The 19,694-nt window shown below is 38.9% G+C and overlaps 1 protein-coding gene across 10 annotated transcripts in view; it reads right to left on the reverse strand.

Annotated features, from left to right (window-relative positions):
* Positions 1–19,694, reverse strand: part of SPATS2L (spermatogenesis associated serine rich 2 like) — an 81,779-nt gene that overhangs the window by 10,121 nt on the left and 51,964 nt on the right. For all 10 annotated transcript variants that reach the window (XM_085584577.1, XM_021555470.3, XM_085584583.1 and 7 more), the window contains 5 exons: positions 18,407–18,456; positions 17,743–17,983; positions 13,238–13,438; positions 12,742–12,877; positions 13–71 (listed from right to left, as the gene is read on the reverse strand). In XM_085584577.1, the coding sequence (XP_085440703.1) occupies positions 13–71; positions 12,742–12,877; positions 13,238–13,438; positions 17,743–17,983; positions 18,407–18,456 (687 nt within the window). The remainder of the gene's footprint in view (positions 1–12; positions 72–12,741; positions 12,878–13,237; positions 13,439–17,742; positions 17,984–18,406; positions 18,457–19,694) is intronic.

Here is a 19,694-nt window from a genome sequence, read left to right on the forward strand (position 1 = left end):
TTTTTTACTTACTGGCTTCTTCTTTAACTTTATCAATTTCTGCCATTAATGACACTTCTTTGTCTACGATGCTAAAACAGAAAAAAAAGAAAAAAATATTTAATTCATGCTAGAACTCCATCAAAATCAAAGGCTATAACTACACACAGACTTCAGACATTAAAAATGGGCAGTTTTGAAATGAACAAGACTTAAAAAATTGAAGCTGAAGAAATATCTAGGCAAGCCAGCTATAAAAAATTAGTGATAATGAGTGTGTGCTGCTTTACACAAACATCTCACTGGCCTTCCCACATAACTGCACAGATGTGGAAATCAGTCTCATTCAGCACAGCAATCCTCAAATGACTAAACAGTCTGTTTCCTAATTAAGCCAAATACACCATTGCTGCTACCCAAAGTAATGCAGCTTAGGTCTTGGCACAAAACTAAGAATGAAACAAAATTAAAGACGTGTGGAATGAGTTCTTTTCCTTCCTTAGTGATATTTTTGTAAAATATGTCATGGTAAACAAGAAAATCGTTTGTGATGTAAAAAAGCATTAAAGTATCTCCATAACTTAAGTCAGCTTCCTTGTCCTCTATTCCCTCCAGGACTTGGAAAGAGTTTTTCCACTTTACCTGGTCTACCTAAAGGAATTGTGTGCTTCTCCTTTTACAAATGCCTGGTGTGCAACCCCTGGCAGTGCTTATAAGCTGTCAGAATACAACTGATTAGGTGGGTCTGCTGAGAGCAGACAGGACATGAGCTAAGTTGGTCCCATTATGAACACAGTGACACTGTCCAGTGGAGTAACATCTCTGCAGAATGCTCTCCAGAGGACAGTGATCTGGTGTGCCATTCTGTTTTCCCCTCACTAGAGTATTCTTAAAGTTAAGTTCACATTTAATTAACCACCAAAGTTAGTGTTTGTGTTTGCATAAGTGAGTAAATTCAAGCAGCCGGGGGAGGGAAATTGAAAAAAGTAGGTCAAACACCAGGAGTACATCTAGGCATGCACTCAAGGGAAGAGTGGAGCTCTTAATCCTGTTAGTAAAATCAACCTTAAACATTAGCTTTTGGACCCAGTGAAAATACTGAGTTACATATGAACAGGCTTCTACTGAAGGAAGACATTATAGAAAACTTAAACCAAAATATTTGTCTAGAACATCCTTAGCAAGAAAGGGAAGACTCTGCAGACTTCAGTGGGCAGTAAAGAGAGACAGAAACTTAGAGAAATACTGACAGGTCCTTAATTAAAACAGGGAAAGATTGGTGAACAGGCAGTGTGGGGAACACATGACAAACACACAGCTGACAATCAAACATTCACCAGCTACAACACATTCATGTGCCATTCATCCTTTCTTGAAATCTTCCAACCAACCTCACACAGGAGGTTTGCAACAGAAGCTCTGCAGTCTTCTGTCCTTGAGTTTTCCCAGTCTACCATGCACCCTGGAGAGGAGGAGACCTTTACACTGCCTCCCAGTAGCCAACAAGAGGGACAGAAGCAGGTTGGCTGATGGCAAAGGTTGCAGCCAGACAACACAAATGCAGTGTAACATATTTTTTTTGTTTCATACACAGAAACAAGACTACAATTATTGTTTTAGCCTGTCACATCAATTTAGTGTGACCTACACACCAGAGGAAATAAAACAGCAGGGTTTTTTTAGGGTAGAGCAAATGAGTTAAGAGGTAGTGACAATGGAAGGACACAACTGTTGGCATTCAATACCCTCCAGGCATAAGCATTAAGCTTGAATGCCAAATAAGCAGGTGATTACTCCAGCTTGCTAATCTAAATAGTCATAGCTTCTCAGAATTAATCTATTTTCAATTAGCTTTTGTAACTACATGGTTTAATAAACTTCCTTGACTTTCACAACAGGTGGCTGAAACGAGGTCTTTAAGTACTTACCTATTTCTAGCCTCCACAATGAGAATCCAGTTATCATTACTACTTTCTCTTAAATTAAAAGAAACCCTGCAGATTTTTACTTTTTCTGTCTCTGTTATCAAAGTGCCTCCCTAGTGCACTAAACAGGTTACATAAACTTTTCTCTGGAAAACATCCAAGCAACAAGGTTACAACAGCAGAGCTCATCAGAAGAGTGTTTTAGTGCAGCTCTTTCCAGGATTGTTCTCTTTGCACTCCAACAACAGATCCTTCCTTAGTAAACTGGTGACCCTTAACATTTTATTTTGATACCAAATTAAACCACTTTTAATACTAGAATGAAAACAAGGCCATAACAGTCTCGTATTTATCACATTTTATAGTCAAATCTTATCTGTTACTAGACAGTTTTCCACTCCTTATGTTTCATTTTGGTCTCTGGTGAACATTTCAGGAAAGTGTTTGCATGTTGTAGCAGTAGAGGACAGGACTGATGAATTTAAAGAACATCCACCTGAGTACTTATTTTCTAGCTATAAACTAACATTGGAAAAATTAAAGAATAATGCAAGAGAGAAACTATTTGGTGCCTTTGTCCATGTAAGAAACTAAGTTTCTTTAACAGACAGACCTTGAAAAGGTTTTTCTTCCCTGAAGACAATGCAGCTGTAGTAATTTATATCAGCAGAGGACAGGCCCTCTCTCTCTTGGCTAAAGGAAAGGAACATTAACTTTCATCTGGAAGCATAAACTATATTTCTCAGCTTGGAAACCATAAAAACTGCCATGTGTCATATATGGGGAAAGTTAATGTTTCTTTAGAAATGTCCTAGGCCAACCAGCACCAGCAAATGCAAAACAGAGCAATACTGCCTCCAACAAGAATTTATCAAAGTTATAAACAAATGAAAACAACAGACAGAAAGCTGGAAAAAAAAACTGGCCTGGGAAAAAAAAAAAAAAAGACAAATGACAAAGAGAAATCTTAATGCTAACATATAGAAGGAGAAAGGACAAGAACAGTGTGGAAAAATCAATGGATCAAATCTTGTCCCTCATTCTTGCTAGTATCCCACTGTTTTCACACAAAGATTTAACAGTCACTTAAATTGAACAGCTCCTTAACTTAGAAGTTCAACCATTTTTAATGCATTTTCTGGAAAAATGCCCTACTCAGTCTTAAGACAGTGACTGTGATTAGACCACAGCAGAAGTGTTATTGAGAACTGCTCAAAGCTCAATACAGCAATACCTCCCAGGAAAGTATTTTCTTTTAATGTTTCATACTGTCCTTTGAAACTAAAATATTGTATCAGGTTGGTACACTCCAGTGCACAGCCTGCAGCCATTGGTGTGCTGTGAGAACTGGATACTGAGTGCTACAGGAACTTTCTGCACAATCAGGTATGATCAGATTTGAGCTCTAGCAGAGCAAGGAACAAAATACATTTCAGATCTAAAGACACCTGAGGGAAAACATTCTGCTAATTCCTTTCTCTCCAGTTATGTTGCTTCTCTTTTGTTTTCTATAGCTGTTTGGAACCAGGTTTAAAATCAGGAATATACTACTTTAGCTGATGTTCCAAAGAGTTCATAATCCTGTCAATTTTTTCTGATTACTCTGAGCACTAAAAATCTGAAAGGCATGGCTGAAGCTATGCCTTTTCCTTACCTTGAATATCAGTATCAACACCTGAACATATTTCCACATACTATATGAGACTCTGGTGACAAACACATAACTCAGAACCACTTCTTTCTTTGAATGTACCTGAATCCATGCCCTAATCATCAGTCCACAGGTTCCCCTGCTGTAGTAGACCAAACACTGCAACTCAATTCCCCCCTTCACCAACCAGACTCAACAAGACAGATCTGAATCAAGTGAGCCATATCTTTCTGACTCTATGACTGATGATGTAGAAAAAAACTAAGTAACATTGCTATATCTTTCTTTTCTGCCTCCCTTCTCCACACCTGTCTCCTAAAAGGACTGATTTTTCCTTTTCTTACCCCTCACATTTTCAGTACTAGGACCTGGGTACCAAACTTGAGCTATCAGCCCCATACCACTGTTCATCATAGGTGAGTATCTGCAGTTTGGAGCACAGGATTTAGCACTGTTAGAGCTTAACATCCCAGGTGAAATTTTGAAGTGGGGCTCAGAAAAGAGACAATTTTGTTGAGGGGACAAGGCAGAGGCTTAACACAGAGGGCACGCAGATGAGACACAGCCAGTGTTCGTGCCGTAGAGATACGAGATGCAGCAGGAGAGACAGCAGCTTTCTAGGAATCATTTTGCCAAATTGATTTTGAAGGCAAAACCAGAAGTGCCCTATTCCTGGTCAAATGAACAGCACTCATATCTTAGCCTTACAGAGGCTGGCAGGATTCACACTAGAGTACAATGACAAAAGAGCTGCAAATGCGAAACTACAGTGAGCTGCTAGCACAGCAATGATGGGGCAAATTATGCTGACAGCTGCCTCATTTCACAGTTTCATACTCAGAACAAATTCTGAATTTGTTCTGACATTAGTGGAAACAAAATAATCTTCCTCTAGTTTACAGCATGAAATCTAGTATTTGCACAGTGCTAAAGAAAATATATTTTCAGTCAGCTGCAATACCTCCAAATGCCACTAAAATGATTAAAGTTATTAATGCCTCTTGAGAAAAGCTGCTTCAGATTGCCAGGCTGGCTGATTTATAGCTTTACTGATGAGAATCATAAGGTTTCCAGATGACCAGAATCTTCTCTTTCCTTCTGCCTCTTCTAGGCATTATGACAAACCTATTGTGCCTGAAGAGATGGGGAAATAAAAAAGGTCAAGCTGACATGGAGGCAAACATGCTGACACAGCTCACAAAGGTAAGTCCCAGCTGCATGGCACAGAGGTTACTGTTAAGTGTAATTCGAATGAGACCTTTAATAACCCTGTTCAACTCCTCAAAATGCCAATTTTCTCCTTGAGGTGTTTAATAAGCTTTATTCTCCCCCGAACCAGCTTTGTTCACAGTTTGAGAATGACTGTTCTTCTGGAGACTGAGGAAAACAGCGTCAGCTCTGGCAGGGCTCTTCTTCCAGAAGGTCAAAGAGCTATTTTTTCCAGGGCATCCTCGGGGGGCTGGTTCACCTGGAGAGCTGCTGAACACTGAGGTACAATTTGAACCCTTTTTTCATGAGGAAGGGAGTTAGAATAGTGAGACACTGTTCAAACCTGACAGTTTAGGCATGAGCAAAAATACAACACACTCCAGTGATGTTGCTCTGTCAATGCTTTGGAACAGACCCCAGTAGCTCCCTGAAGCTGTGCTGACTGACAAGGTGATGACAAGCCCAAGCAAGTTTGAGGGATGTTAGTACTGTCTCTGCTGTGTTTGAGCTGAGGTTACATGCAAATTCAGGAGATGGTCCTGATAAGCTCTGCTTGAAGTATTATGCTTTTTGTCTTGCACATATTTCTCTTCTAGCATGAACATACTTGACCCACAGGCAGTGTGAAGACAACTGATAAGAATCTCTAATCCAATTGTGTATTTCACAAAAGAATCCTGCATGTCAATCCAAAACTAGAACTGTCCCTGACAAAGTTCTGGCACAGGGAGCTAGAATGATGTGATGAGAATGTAAATACAAAGCCCAATCACCTGTACTAGGTGATTATAAGTGTTACAGGATTACTGACTAGCCATGCTATTTTGTAATTGGAGAAATGATACTCATAGTTTCTTTATATTAATAGGAAATATATATATATTGTAGAAAATACCTTGTAGGAAGAGCTGGTACATTATATATTTTGCAATGTTTCAGTAGATTATATTCTTCCAGTATTAGCTCAATATTATTTAAATGTTCACAATGCTTGAAGGTTATTTGATTACCATATTAGCATATGCACAATGTTTACACAGCAAACCAGATTACATTAATTTTCATTCTGAACACTAGTACAGTCTGACAGTAAGAAGATAAATAGAAGACAGCATAAATCATTTTCACTGAAATTCTTCCTTCTGCGGAGCATAAACTAGTAGAACTGAAAATGCCCAAAGGCTTTTAGTTATTCAAGTTCATTTTGTGTAATTTTTTATCTACCTTCACTAACACTGTTCTCTTTAGCAGCTAGCCAGCACAGTGTGATCTGGTAAATGCACCATAACTAAAGGCCTGTTTGCAATTTTCTTTTAAGATTTCTTTATAACAATTAGAAATTTATTGCCTCATCAGAAAAACCTGTTTAAGCTAAAAACTGACATGGAAAACCTTTTCTTGAAAGAACATTTCTAAATTTTAGTTATTTAGAAATGAAAACATCATCCCACAATTTGGCAGTTTTAACAATGGTGAGTATCATTTGCACCATGGCTTGTTAGCATCCTCCACATTTTTACGCAAACATGTACAGTATTTCTTTCCTATTTGAGTTTCAGTTCTGATCTGATTCCTGAGGTATCTGAATACCTTACTGGTTAAATATTTTAGCCTAAACACACTCCAGCAAGGAGAAGACAGTTATTGAGCTCCTGCTACAGAAAAGAAGTAACTTTCTTAAAAGCACATTGGAAAGTCACTTCAAAGAAAGGTCTGACTTTTTGGTGTAATGTCAGTTGAAATTTTTCAAGATAATTATTCTCTTTTTGTGTTTAGTAAGCTAGAGTTCTCATTAGTCTGACAACTGTGAGATCAGAAAGGAGATGGTCACCTCTCATCCACAATGACATGCACAAAATCAAGAGCATATCTGCACAGCCTCAAAACCTGTGTGTTCTGTGTTTTACTGGGGATGACAAACATACCCATGAATGACTGGGAGGGAAGAGGGGAGACACAGCGCCATAAAATAGGGACAACAGCTAAGAAACAATGTAATCCACCTTTGACCTAACTTCACAAACTTGTTAAAAAACATTAAGTAAGTAATTGTAAAAGACAAAGGGGACAGAAGGGGGATTTATGTATTTCATTGAAATCTAACTCCCCCCAGTTCCAAGAACTCTGTTCTCTCCACTAATGCACAGCAAGGAAGATCCCAGACTGCCGGAGGTCATGAGAAGAATGCCAGCACAAGCCCCTCTCCCAGTGCTGCAGCTCTCTAGGCAGGTACCCAGCCTGGGGCCAGAGCTGTTGGATCAGCTTCTCTCAGACCACCCAGGCAGCAGGGCCAGGGCCCAGGGCCTTGGTCAAAGCACTTATCTTTGGAAGTACCTGAAAACCCACCGGGGCCAAGGAAACCCGAATGCAAGGAGATTATTTTTATCTTCTCTGTGCTGACAAGGTTAAGGACTGGATCATGTGACTGATGGGCAAACAAACATCATAACAACTGCAAGAGAATTTAAAAACCTGGGCTTTAGAGGCATAAAGACTACCAAAGGTTGGCTGCTGGACAGACAGAAACCTCAGAAGAACTGCCTGGAAATGGAGAGAAGAACAGCATAGACCTCTGTTCAGTGTAAAGCAGTACCAGTCCTGGCCTTTCCAGCCATCTGCCCATCTCCAAACAACCAGGCAGCTCTCATCTGGTGCCACTGATTCTGGGTTAGGGGTGACAGAAAACCATCATCTTTACAGTTTGTCAAGTAGGGGTCCCATAAAGAGGCAACTGTGAGCACTGGCACCACTGCTCACTACCCTACACTGAATCAGTACAGACACAACTATGTAAGCATAGACATAATTCTGTTATTTTAGATTACTTCTTCCCCTATTCAATCACTCTTCTGCTTTAACTTAGAAAATTATATAAAAACTTAATTTTCCCCGAACATACAGCACATGCTTTCTAATTGTTACCCTGAATATAATTTATTATATTTTTAAACTGTCAGTATTGCCAAACTCTGTCCTCCCAGCACTATGTCAGAATCATTTTTTTTATCTTGCCTATGGTAAAGGCTTTGACTACTTTTTCTTCACTCCAAAAACTCAGTTGTGCTGATTTTCATGTTCTTTACACAGCACTGGACGTATCAACATGTTACAGAAGAGTAGAGAAGGTTGTATTTATGTGGTTCAGTTCCGCATGCAGTGTAATTAAACCTGGTTCTTACTGTTCTATAGACCATTTGTGGCTGGCAGCAGACCATATGGGCAAGTAGCAGATGTTCCCTTTTAGTTTTCCATATGACTGTATAAATGCCCAACATGTGAAAATTAATTTTCTGGCAAGAGGTGTTATGGGGGACTGTGGCTCCTTTTGTGCTCTACACATTTCACTCAGATTTCCTGGGGCTCTCCTTTTATCTCCAGGATGGTTATTCAGTCTCTTGGTGGAAAAAAAGTGAGAACACAGTTAATGCATGCAGGTTTTAAGCCTGGCAACTAATGTCTCAAGTGCACTCTAGTGAGAGTTCATTTAGCTTTTTTAACCTTCCCCTGTAAATTAAGGACTATTTGGTAGCCTTCTTTTCTGTGCTTTACAGTACCGTGGGGCATGGCTACACTCTGATATATTTTATATTGAAGTAGTAAGAGAAGCAAGCACCTTGTGTTCTCACTGATACCAAGGTATTCCTGAAAACCATACAGCAAAGCTGAATGCAACAAAGACAAATACTGGATCAAGAATTATTATGAAGAAGATTTTTCTCCTAACTTTGAGGAACACTGGCCTTCAGCTTGCTTTACCAAGTGCTCTCAGAACCTTGGGAAAGCAATGCCACAGAAAGCCCAGCGAGAGCAGGGGTGACCAGAGGGCTGGATCACAGCAGGAGGACAATCCACATGAGACTGCAAAAGGCTTCTTCTGGGGCTAAGTGCCTTGCCTGGTCCAGCCCATAACTTGCAAAATACTACAGAGTCTTCTGGCATGAAAAGAACTGAATAAATGCAAGCTGTTATCACTTCTTCTGAGTACACAGAGACTTACTCCAGTTAGCAGAAACTTCAGTAAGGCTCTTTAAGAAAGAGGAAGCGAGCCCAATGCAATGTTTTTAAATAAACATATTTCTGGGATTTTTATTTTCTCCATTTTACTACAAAGTAAAAACTGAAGTAAGCATTGCATTTTCCCCCCGAGCTTTTACAGGGGTGTCCTAGGTTGACTGTATGATGCCTTTATCCCCAACTGTCTGCCCTGTTTATGTTGAATAATAAGTTTTGCACCTTTAAGGCTTGTTCCAGGAGTGAAAGGGGGGGAGAAGTGTGGAGTTTGTTCTCAAGAACTGCACTCCCTCCTCCACATTCCTGCTCCTAGACTGTGTTGTCTGCAGACAGACAGACAGCGAGACAGAGCTCTCCTTTGCTTTTCTAGTTAGTTGTAGCTAGCTGAGGCAAAGAAGTTCCCTGGACTGTGGTTTTTTTCCCTTTCTCTGGACCTGCTCTGAACTGAACACCAGCAGAGCAGCAGCAGCAGCACCAGTGGCCCAGCGGGCCGGGCCTGGGCTGTGGCATTTCCAGCACCAGAGGGACTGAGCAGAGACTGAGTGAGCCCAGCTGCAGCCCAGGGGATCTTTCTGAGTTTGTCTCTCTCTCTGGAGTAGCAAGAAGTTTTATTATTTAATATTGTTTAAGTTTGCTTGTTTAATAAACAGGTTTTTTCCACTTTTCTCCAAAGAGGTATCTTTCCTGAACTGGTTGGGGGAAGGGGCCAATTGAATCTGCTTTCCTAAAGGAACCCTTTTGGGGTTCTTTTCCCAAATTTGCTCTGAACCAGGACAAGGGGTTCACAGCACATTTGCTCCTTAGCACTGTTTTTCAGATTGTGGGAGGGTATGCTCTATTTTGCCAGATAGGTGACTTTTAAAATAGCAGCATATTACACGTTCAGGAGTAACTTCCCTATTGGCTAGGTCAAGCTGTGAAGAATCAGCCAGAGCTGGATTTTCCCTGGCAGCTATCACTCAATAGTTTCTGCTGTTAAAAGGAGAAGCTCTTCTGAATGCTTCTGCCGAAGCTTTCAGGATATCTTAGGCCACATGTGCTATTCATTTAACTCCACAATAATGGTTTCATTTACTGTCTGGAAGTAGGAGGAAGATACATGATATTATCTTTGTAGTCTCCATTCTTTCTGTGATTGGTAGAATAAGATTAAAAAAACCAAAACAGATTGTCAGAAATTCAAAAATATTACTGATTCTTGCAATGCAATTTTGATTCTGACTTTGATAGCAAAAAAGGACACAAAAGTGGCCTCATATCCTATTATCAAAGGAAGAAATGTAAACCCAAAAGAGACAAATTAGTACGTGCTTCAGCATTCAGCTGCAATCCAAGATAAAAGCTTCTGACTTCATTTAGTTTCACTAAAACCCCTTAGGTGGTGACAGTTGTGTGTAACAGGAAGGGATTACAGTACTGAGCTCATTCCAGTGTTCCTGACAGTTCTGTACACAGAGATCACTTGGTGGCTGTTGTATCTGCTGTCCATCTCAAACACCCACACTCCAGCAGGAACAGGGAGAGGAATCTGGAAAAGGCTTTGGAATCACAATCACAATGGAGACCTGACATCATGCCCTTGCTTTGGTCATTCCATAGCATTCTGGGTGCAACAGTTTAGCTGAATTCCTTAATTTTTTTCATGACAGACAAGATGACTGTGTCACAGTGAAACTCCATGCCAAAGGAGGGTAATAAATATGCTCACTTAAAACCTTATCCTTCTGCTAGCACTGGGGATGTTTTGTTCAATTCTGGAGCAAGGAAACTCCCATGTAAATAACACACACTAAACCATGCAGCTCAGGAATACAATGTGATCCTTGTATGAGGTCTGAAGCTGTATGTATCACTGGTTCGGGGGATTTCTACCCAAATCCAGTAAATCTAAAACAGTAGTCAGGGATATTTTGGAAACAAGGCATTAGAACAGCTGTGTCCATCTTCCTCAAAGTTTAGGCCACAAGATTGTAAGCAGTATCACAATACTCTCTTTAATTTTAGCAAAGAAGGTGTTAAGTCCAGCAGTTCACTGTTTAAACAAAAAATCTACTTCATTCCTTTGAAGAAAAACCTAACTGTTAGACCTATGAGCTGCCAAAAGCAACATAGCCAGCACTGAGATTTCCATAAACATCTCCTGACATTGCACTGTCCTCATTGCAATATTATGCTGAGGCACAAATATTCAGACCACAGATCTGGTAGATTCTAGAGTTTCCAGCAGACTCCATTTGAATAATTTAGGCAGTGAAGCTGGTAGGAGGAAAAATGAAATGAAGCCTATTGAATAGTTTTTCTGGCTATTTTAATAAGTTTAAGTACTTGCATTTACAAACTCTTTTGGGGCATTTTAGTATTAGGCAATACACTTTACTGTTTTTGAATTTGAAAATGAGAATAATGAATATATGAATACATGAAAAGTGAAGAATTTCAGTTATGAGTTTACTACCTTCTTATTACTTTCCTGCACTTTTAGATCATGGCAGAATTCTAAGTCTGTTCTGTGACCAGAGTGACAATTCCTTAAAGAAGAATTGCCTGTGACTGCCTGCATCCAAGGTGAGACATGTGACGTAAGATATTTTTAACACTGCTACCAAAAATAAAAAAGTTAGTGTGAACCACTCAGCAAATGAGATCTAACTATAGTTTTCTCAAGAGAAAAGGCTCCCTCTGAGAATGACCAAAAAAAGGTGGAAGGAGTTGATGAACTTCGCTCATTTTTTGTATTTCAGCAATCTTATTACTACATATAAGTTCATAAGCAGAAATCATTGTCATGGCTCCAGAACAATCCTGACATTACTGAGTTTAGTACAATGGGTGATCACAGCTCATATTCAGTGGAGAGACAGAAATACAGCTCTCCCTGCTATACAGTAAAGTACACTGGGGGCTCAGTGAACCAGAATCTTCCCCAAAATCAGCTTAGCAGCACTTGGATTTTCTGCCCATAGAGAAGTGGAGCCCCAATAGCGCTAAAGCTAGTTTAGATGCATCTTTGAAGACAATGATTACACCACTGAAGTCCAAAGTTAACAAACTCCTGCCAATACTATTGCTCTTTTATAAGATATACTCATAAAAATACTGACAAATACTGTGATTGAATTGAAGGGGAAAGGTTTTTCACTTCTCTCCAATTTATAACCAAGTATTGTATATTTTAACATGATTTCTTCTATTTAATCCAACATTGTCTAATACATAGGTTTTATATGACATCTATGCTTAACTAAGGCAGAGTGAAACTCAAAGCAGAAAATACTTTTCTATGACAAGAAAATATCAAATATATAACTTGCTACTACAGCAAATATTTCTGCTATAAATTTTCAAAGGGTGTAGGTATACATGCTGAAGATCAGCAGTAGTCAAAATTCTATTAAAAAATAGATTAAAGACATTAAAAGAGCGAAGAAAAAGAATGAACTAGAGATGCAAATTGGAAATTAAATTATGGATGGGAAACTTAGGATGAACTATGAGGGAAAGTTAAGAGAACAATGGTAGGATAATAAGCAAAGATGATGGGACATGAAGAGACAGTAAAGGACTGTCTGCTAAAGGAGGTAAAATCAAAGATGCAATATAGAAAGAAGAGATTTAAAGAAGGTAAAAGAGACTTCAGAAAATCCTAGACAGGATATTTAGAACAGCTTTTGTTTGCTCATATATGTTGCCACTGAATCTGATACAAAGGAATTAGGTCAAGATGGATAATTTAGGAGTAAAAAAATCTGAGCTTTTTTCAAACAACTTTATGTATGTATACAATTTATGCATATATTACTTCCTGGTTGGTGAGGAGTGTCATTCCTTAATGGCACCATGGTTTTTTTATGAAACCAAATGCTGCAAACAAAGAGGGTGTAAGTGACCCATCCCCACTAATGCCAGTGGCTTAATTAGTCCCTTTTCTAAGTCGAGCTGATGGATCCCTGCAGCTGATTTACCTACCAGCTGTGTAATTCTGCAAAAGCAGCTTTGATCTTCTTAACTGAATTATCCACTTCCTCTTTGATCATCACACGATATCTGGTTAGAGAAACAGTGCAACGCTGCAAGTCTTTTACTGACTTTTCAATGTTTGGCCCTAAAATAGAAAACAAAAATTGCACGGTAGTCAGAAAGTTGGTTTTAGTTTTTCTGAACATACTATTTGCCCAGATTAGAGTGAAGTCCATAAATCCAACCTTTTCATAGTCCCTCCTTAGTGTTGTTCAGTTTCTAAACATGTTTACTGAAATGCATCCCCCAATTAGAAAGGCATTATTAATTTAAATTATTCAGTTTAATATGTTAAATAGAGCATAAATTGTTTAATTCATTTTGTTATAATTCCTCTTGTACTTTCCAACACATCTCTTTTTAAACTTTTGTGAATTCAGGCTTTTTTCCTGGAGGCCTCAGCTGTTTTTGACCTCAGAACACAGGAACCAGAGACCAAATTTACCTCTTTTTTTGACTGAATCATCTGTCTTTGTTTCAAGTTGGGTTGACACATTGGGTGATTTAACTGAGGAAGATTTTGACTTTGGCCTGCCTAGGTTACACTGGAGCTGAACTGGTGACTGACGGGGCTCATGCTGTTCTACTCCATTCACAGTCTTTGGGCTTGATTCCACAGGTACTCTCTGGCGTTCTCGTTCTCTGTCTGTAAGAAAGCATTAAGGAAGAAAACAGCAAGTTGTAAGATTAAGAAAGGTATGAAGCCTTACTGTTAAGTCAGAATGACTTTATGTGTTAAGTCAGAATGGCTTTATGGTGTTCTCCTGGCACACATTCCACAGAACCTCAGAGAGCTATGACAACAAATGAAATTGTTTTGGTAATTAAACACTAATGGGAGCACTTCCTTATTTCACAACAGTGTATAAAAGAAAAACTCAATAAAAAAATCAACTCTTTCATGCCAATGGGGAAAACACCTCATAACATAAAAAGCATGCTACCAATTACAATATTAGCTCAAATATGCATATATATATATAATACACCAAAAAAATGTTCCTAATTTTACTAAAAGCATTTTAAAAGCACTGACTGAACATTCCTACCTGAAATACTTACCTTGCCCGACTACAGATTTCTATCAAAAGCTGCTGCTAAGAGGAACCAAGCAGGAAATGAAAGTATGTCAAAGATTAGGCTCCTGGGTTCAACAGCTTCAGAGGGATAAGATAACAATGTCTGAGCCTGTTTGGCTGCCACAAGACAACCTGGTTTCCTCTTTCCAAAACTTCAAAGGGATTCAAGATACTAGCATCATAATAGAGGAACAAGCAGCCAAAGCATGACTGTGAAAACTGACAGGAAAGGCCAGCTATTACTGCCACTCTGAACTTTAGTTAAGGTAACAAGCATAGAAAGTGATTTGTTGTGTTAACTCATTTTTCTAATTTTTGTACTCACTTCAATGAATTAATGATTCTTCATTCTGAAGATGCTTTTTATGCATCACTTTATTCAACTGATGATGCATGGTGTCTGGAGAAAAGGGACTTGTCAGATTAACAACTGGATTACAGTCCATGGAATGGGATAAACACTGCTGGGATTGAGTGATATCACATGGACAAGCATAGCATATAAACCTGTGACTTCTTTCTGCCCAGGCTGGGCATTTGGACAGGTGGAAAGCACATCTTGGTATATTTAATGGCAACCATGTAACACCAGAGGAAGAAGGAACATCAATGCTCATACTTTAAATCAGCTTTTAAGGGCTTTAAAAGGTTGAGTCTGAAAACAGAAAACGTATCTTGCATAAAACAGTATGTTAGAAAGTAATGAAAGTAGTCAAGGAAACCTGTGAACCTGTGAAAGCAAGAAACACCAGTAATGCAGTGCTCTGAACATGTCCAAGGTTTGATGCCAACGCTGGTCTCACACACACTGAAGAACACTCCTGTGAGAGAACTGCCACTAACCCTGTTCAACTCTGGCTGCATCTCACACTAACGCAAATAGAACATTCTTTATAAATCTAGGCTTTCTACTCTCAGTTGAGGTTGCCCTTGCTACATAACTCTAACAGCGAATTAGAAGCCAGCAACCTATCAGCTAACCTATAAAGAAAGGCCAGGGCTCTTTAGCTTCTGTCCAAAACTACACACAAGCTACTTTGAAACCCAGCAGAAAGATGACCAACATAGGCTAGCAAACAGTAGCTTTGTATGCTGCAACTGAACTTCCAAATTTGACTGAAGATAATCAACACAACTAAAAATATATTGAAAAAGTCTGTAGCAAGTCTCTGAAGACTTGTACCAGCTAAGACATGTGTAAAACAAAATCTAGGTACAAAGTCTGTCAAATATCTGCATGGGAAGTCAAACGTCTGGATAAGACTGCAAGTAAGCTGTTACATGGTTCAGTATGTGGTGGCTTGGAACTTCAGCACCAGTCTACCGTGTGACATCTGCTGTATTAACAGTCAAGTATGACCACACCTGCCAGTTAATAGCATCAGCCCAGGTTAACTTGCTCTGAAATGTGCTGAGCTGCCATCTTCAAAATGAGTGGTTTATCTTTATGGAGCAGCTTGCCATTCAACGCTTTTCAAATCAAGTGAACCTCAGAGATTCTTTGGCTGAAGGAAGAAAAAGGCCATATGTTCCCTGAGATAGAAACAGGAAGTTTGAAAGATTAATTAAAAATCTTCCTACATGAAAAGTTAGTAGGGGAGAGATCAGGATCTGATTTTACCAAGGTCCCTGCAAAAGCAATAGCACGGCAAGGCAACACTAAATAGCCTTTCAGTGCATTCACACTGCTTCTTTATAAGGCAATACACAGCAAGGGTAACAACAATGAAAGACATCTAAGCAAAAGAAAGATGGAATAATGGCAAGACGTAAGCACACCTGAAATGCATGTAAATAGCCAAATGTTCCCCTCCCGAATTTTCTATGGAGAAATGCTGCATCCTCCCCTTCTGGCTCCTGAAGCTCCTTCCAGGCTGCCAGGATTTTATGGCTTTCAAAGTCCTCACAGACTGGGAATTGGTATATAGGCAAAGCTTAAACCTCGTGTTTACAAGGCAGACAAGGACAATGCAAAGGAGATTACAACACAAGAGAGAGCAATATCAAACAGGTGCACTTTGGACTCACTTCAACCTTTTGCACTGCTTTAGAAGGGTCTGTATAACTTGCTCAGAAACTGCAAGGGCACAGCTGATGGTCCCTGAAGGATCCTGATCACTTCAGCACAAATGTAACAATAGGAATATAGGTGGCTTTTGACTCTAAGAAAGTAGTTAATATACTGACTGCAAAGGATACTAGTGCAATTGAAAGTGAAGATGAAATAATTTTTTTCTATTAAAAATCGCACCAGGAAATTATTTTACTCTGTAAGGGGAACTTTAATATTCAAGTTTCAGGTTTTCCTTTATTTCATTTCCTTTCTTTTCTGCCTTTTTTTTTGAACGCTCTCTCTCCCCCTTGTTATTTAAACAGGAGAGATGTGTTTAAGTTGAAAAAAAATTGTAAAGCTATGATAACTTCTCATTTGCCACTTGCAAAAGCAAAGAAAAATGTTGAGATACTTTTTGCCCTTTATATGTACAACTAACTCTTACCTGTTTCAAAGAGGAAAAAAAGCAAGATGCAATCCCACTGACCCACAAAAAGATCACTAACAGCATGAGTACTCTTCTTGCATTCTGTACCCCCTAGAAAACACTCCCCATGCACAGGCAATTAAGTCTACATACCTTTATTCATGTATGTATCATTTTAAAAAAATTACACTCTAAGAAGTCTGATTTATACTACAAATGTTTGTGTCTTGCAAGATAAGTGACAAAAATGCTTTTAGTATCATGGAAATGCATAATTTTCTGGCTTATGGCACATTTTATCCAAAGTTAAGTGGAAGTCTAGCAAGGGCTGGGAGCATATCTCTGGTTCTTAGTGAACCATCAAACTTTTAGGACAAAATTTCTTGCTAAGTAGTTTATTTGGCTGCTATAGGTTGCATAGTCTTCATTTAATTAACCAGAGGCTGGCAGCACTAAATCATCTGAAAGTAGCAGATAATTCATTTCAGGACAATTATTACTTCGGAACATTCCTTTAAAATGGGGTTTGAGACCTGTATTTGCAACCATGGAAAAGGGATTTCAAGGAAAGGTCTTAAAGACACAGGAAGAAAATACTAACAGCAGCAATAATCCAGGCCTGTCAGACATCTGAAAGATTGAAGAGCTGAAGAAACAGTACAAGTACTAACAACAATTAAATATGAGCTTTATGAACTTGTAGGCAAAAGCCTTCACAGAGCTTCTGCCCCAGAGCAGTGAGTCTGTTCACACTGTCTGGTATAATCTTAACTCTGTACTTAACCACAGTGTGGAAGAACCTTCCGTGTTACTGCCCCTCCCAGTTTCAGAAATGGTAACTAGATAACTAGACCCTATGAGAAACTAAGTGCATGTACTAAAAAGCTATCACTGCCTTTCCACACCACAAAGGCCCTTCCTTCCCTGCTAAGAAAAGCCAGTGGAGGTCTACTGTGACTAGCCTGTGTAGGGAAGATGAGAAAATGAAAAAAAATTGACTAGTTTGGACTAAACAATAAAGAAATCCAGTAATATGCCACAAGCTCATAGCGCTCAGATATCTTTACCCCATATGAGGGACTTAATAATTTTACTAACTGTTTGACACTCAAGCCACTTTCTAACCCTGCATTCTTCTATATTTCTACCTGCAATATTCTGTATCAGCTGGGCTGTCTATAAGAGAAGAAATACATTTTACAAGGAAACATATTACAAGATGAATAGTGTGCAGCTATAAATCTACTAGCATGACACAGATAGTTATGTGCATTATTTTTCCATAAAAACATCTCTACAACATCTTCATGGCAATAAAAACACTATGTGTTATATCAATGAAAGCTTGGCTACTGCCAGTTGGAAATGTGCTCTCTGTCAGAGGAACTGACCTCTGATTTCTGGACAGTTCAGTGCCGACCCTACAAATGTGGAGCCTTTGTTCTCAAGAGAAGTGCTTTCCAGTTTCTGATTGGCAGAACCACGGCCAGAGGTGTCCTTAGGGCATCCATTCATATGACAATCATTTATTCGCTGAGGCTCTTGAGATGCCTTCTCAGGTCCACTATTCTTGTTTTTAGGATCTTTATTACCTTGGTGCTGTTTAGATTTGCTTCTTTTTCTCCTATTGTTCTAAATGGAGAAATAGCACAAGAACAGAGACATCACTAAATGCAAATCGTACAAACTCAAAATAAAATCAGTAAATTGAGCACTGTTAAGTGTCTGTGATTATCCAAGATACAGTTTTTTACTAGAAGCATTTCTGTGCATGGGCTGTTTTGGGATTTGTCCTGTGCTTGTCCAGGGTCCCACACCCAGGTACACACACATGTGCTGCCCCAGAAATTTGCTCAGAACACTGGGCTTAGTGATACAATAACAGAAGAATAGGATTAAAAATAGTACACACATTTACTTTCAAGTACTGTTTACAGGTGTGAATGAAGTCATCTGTGCTGGAAAAGGCCAACTACTGACCCAAAATAGTACAATTCAGGTACAGACAGCTGACAAGTGATTTAAATGACTTGACTCTCAAGAGCAAGTTCTTACCTTCTTTCTCCCTGTCATATTCCATTCCTTTAGAACTTGAGTTGCACTGCCTAGAGAAAGATAAAGCATTTCAACAAAAGTTCAGCTATGAAAAAGAACCAGTGTGTTCATGATCAGTTTCTAGTCTCCTAGATGAGGAGCATTTCAATTTGTTGTGAATTCTCTTATGTGGGGAGAACAAAATGGACATTGCTGCCTTTCTTCTTCTCAGTTACCTGTTTTGATTTCACTGCTTACAGTGGATTGTCTTACTTGGCACCACTGGCTTTTTATGGACTTCATTGCACAATGTAATTGTGTGCCTATCTTAGAACACTAGCATAACACCCAGAAAAATCAACACTCAAATCTCTTACCTGAAAAGGAAAGTATCTCAACAGTGAGTACACTTAATAGTCCACCTAAGCATATGAAAGTTCTAAAAACTTTTGGCATTTCTATCACATATTTTCTATGTATTACCTGTCATCTTCAGAAGATTTAAGAGTATGAAAAGTAAAGAATTAGCAACCAAAAGAGTAATTTTGTGGACTCTTGCATAAAATCTGCATCACACAAATGCAGTAAACTTAGGCCTGGCAGAAAAGAATGGTAAACAATTATACTGAAAAGTAACTACAGTTATAATTGAAATTCTGCCTGTCAGCCATAATGAGCTGCTTAGATAAATTTATGAAACAAACTAGGCAGAGCCTTGGTCAGACCAGTGCCTGGTGCCATGTTAGAAGAAAACTCTTCTCCTAATTAACATCACCATTTTATTCTCCTGTAGCCTAATGCTGGAAAGAGATCTCATGGTAAGCATGCAGTCTGAATTGTCACCCAAAATACTATGGCAGCATCTGCTACAATAATATTTTTAATTGCCAGCAGGTTACAGGTCTTCTGGCTTGAATTTAACAATCACTTTGCCATCACATCACAAATCTAGTAAATAGTCAATTATTTGCCTTTTCAAGTGGATTTCATACTCAGCCATTCTTCTCAATCCTATCAGCAAAATCTTGCTATTAGTATTAAGAAGAATTGCTGTTTTCAGATCACCATGAATTGTCAACCTGTATTCAAACAAAGACGTGTGAGGTTTTCAGATGTACCAAAATTACTATTCTATCACAATAAACCAGATCCAAGATTATCTGGTGAGCCTGTCACACACAATAGGAAAGATTACGTATCTTGCTAAGACCAATCTGTTAAATTGTGAAAAAATTGCATGGAATCCATCAAAGCCATGTTTTATTTGCTAGATGACATGGCAATGCAGATAGAAGGCTAAGACTTCTAT

This window comes from Lonchura striata, chromosome 7 (genome assembly GCF_050655825.1).
Source record: "Lonchura striata isolate lonStrDom1 chromosome 7, ASM5065582v1, whole genome shotgun sequence".
Lineage (NCBI taxonomy): Eukaryota > Metazoa > Chordata > Aves > Passeriformes > Estrildidae > Lonchura > Lonchura striata.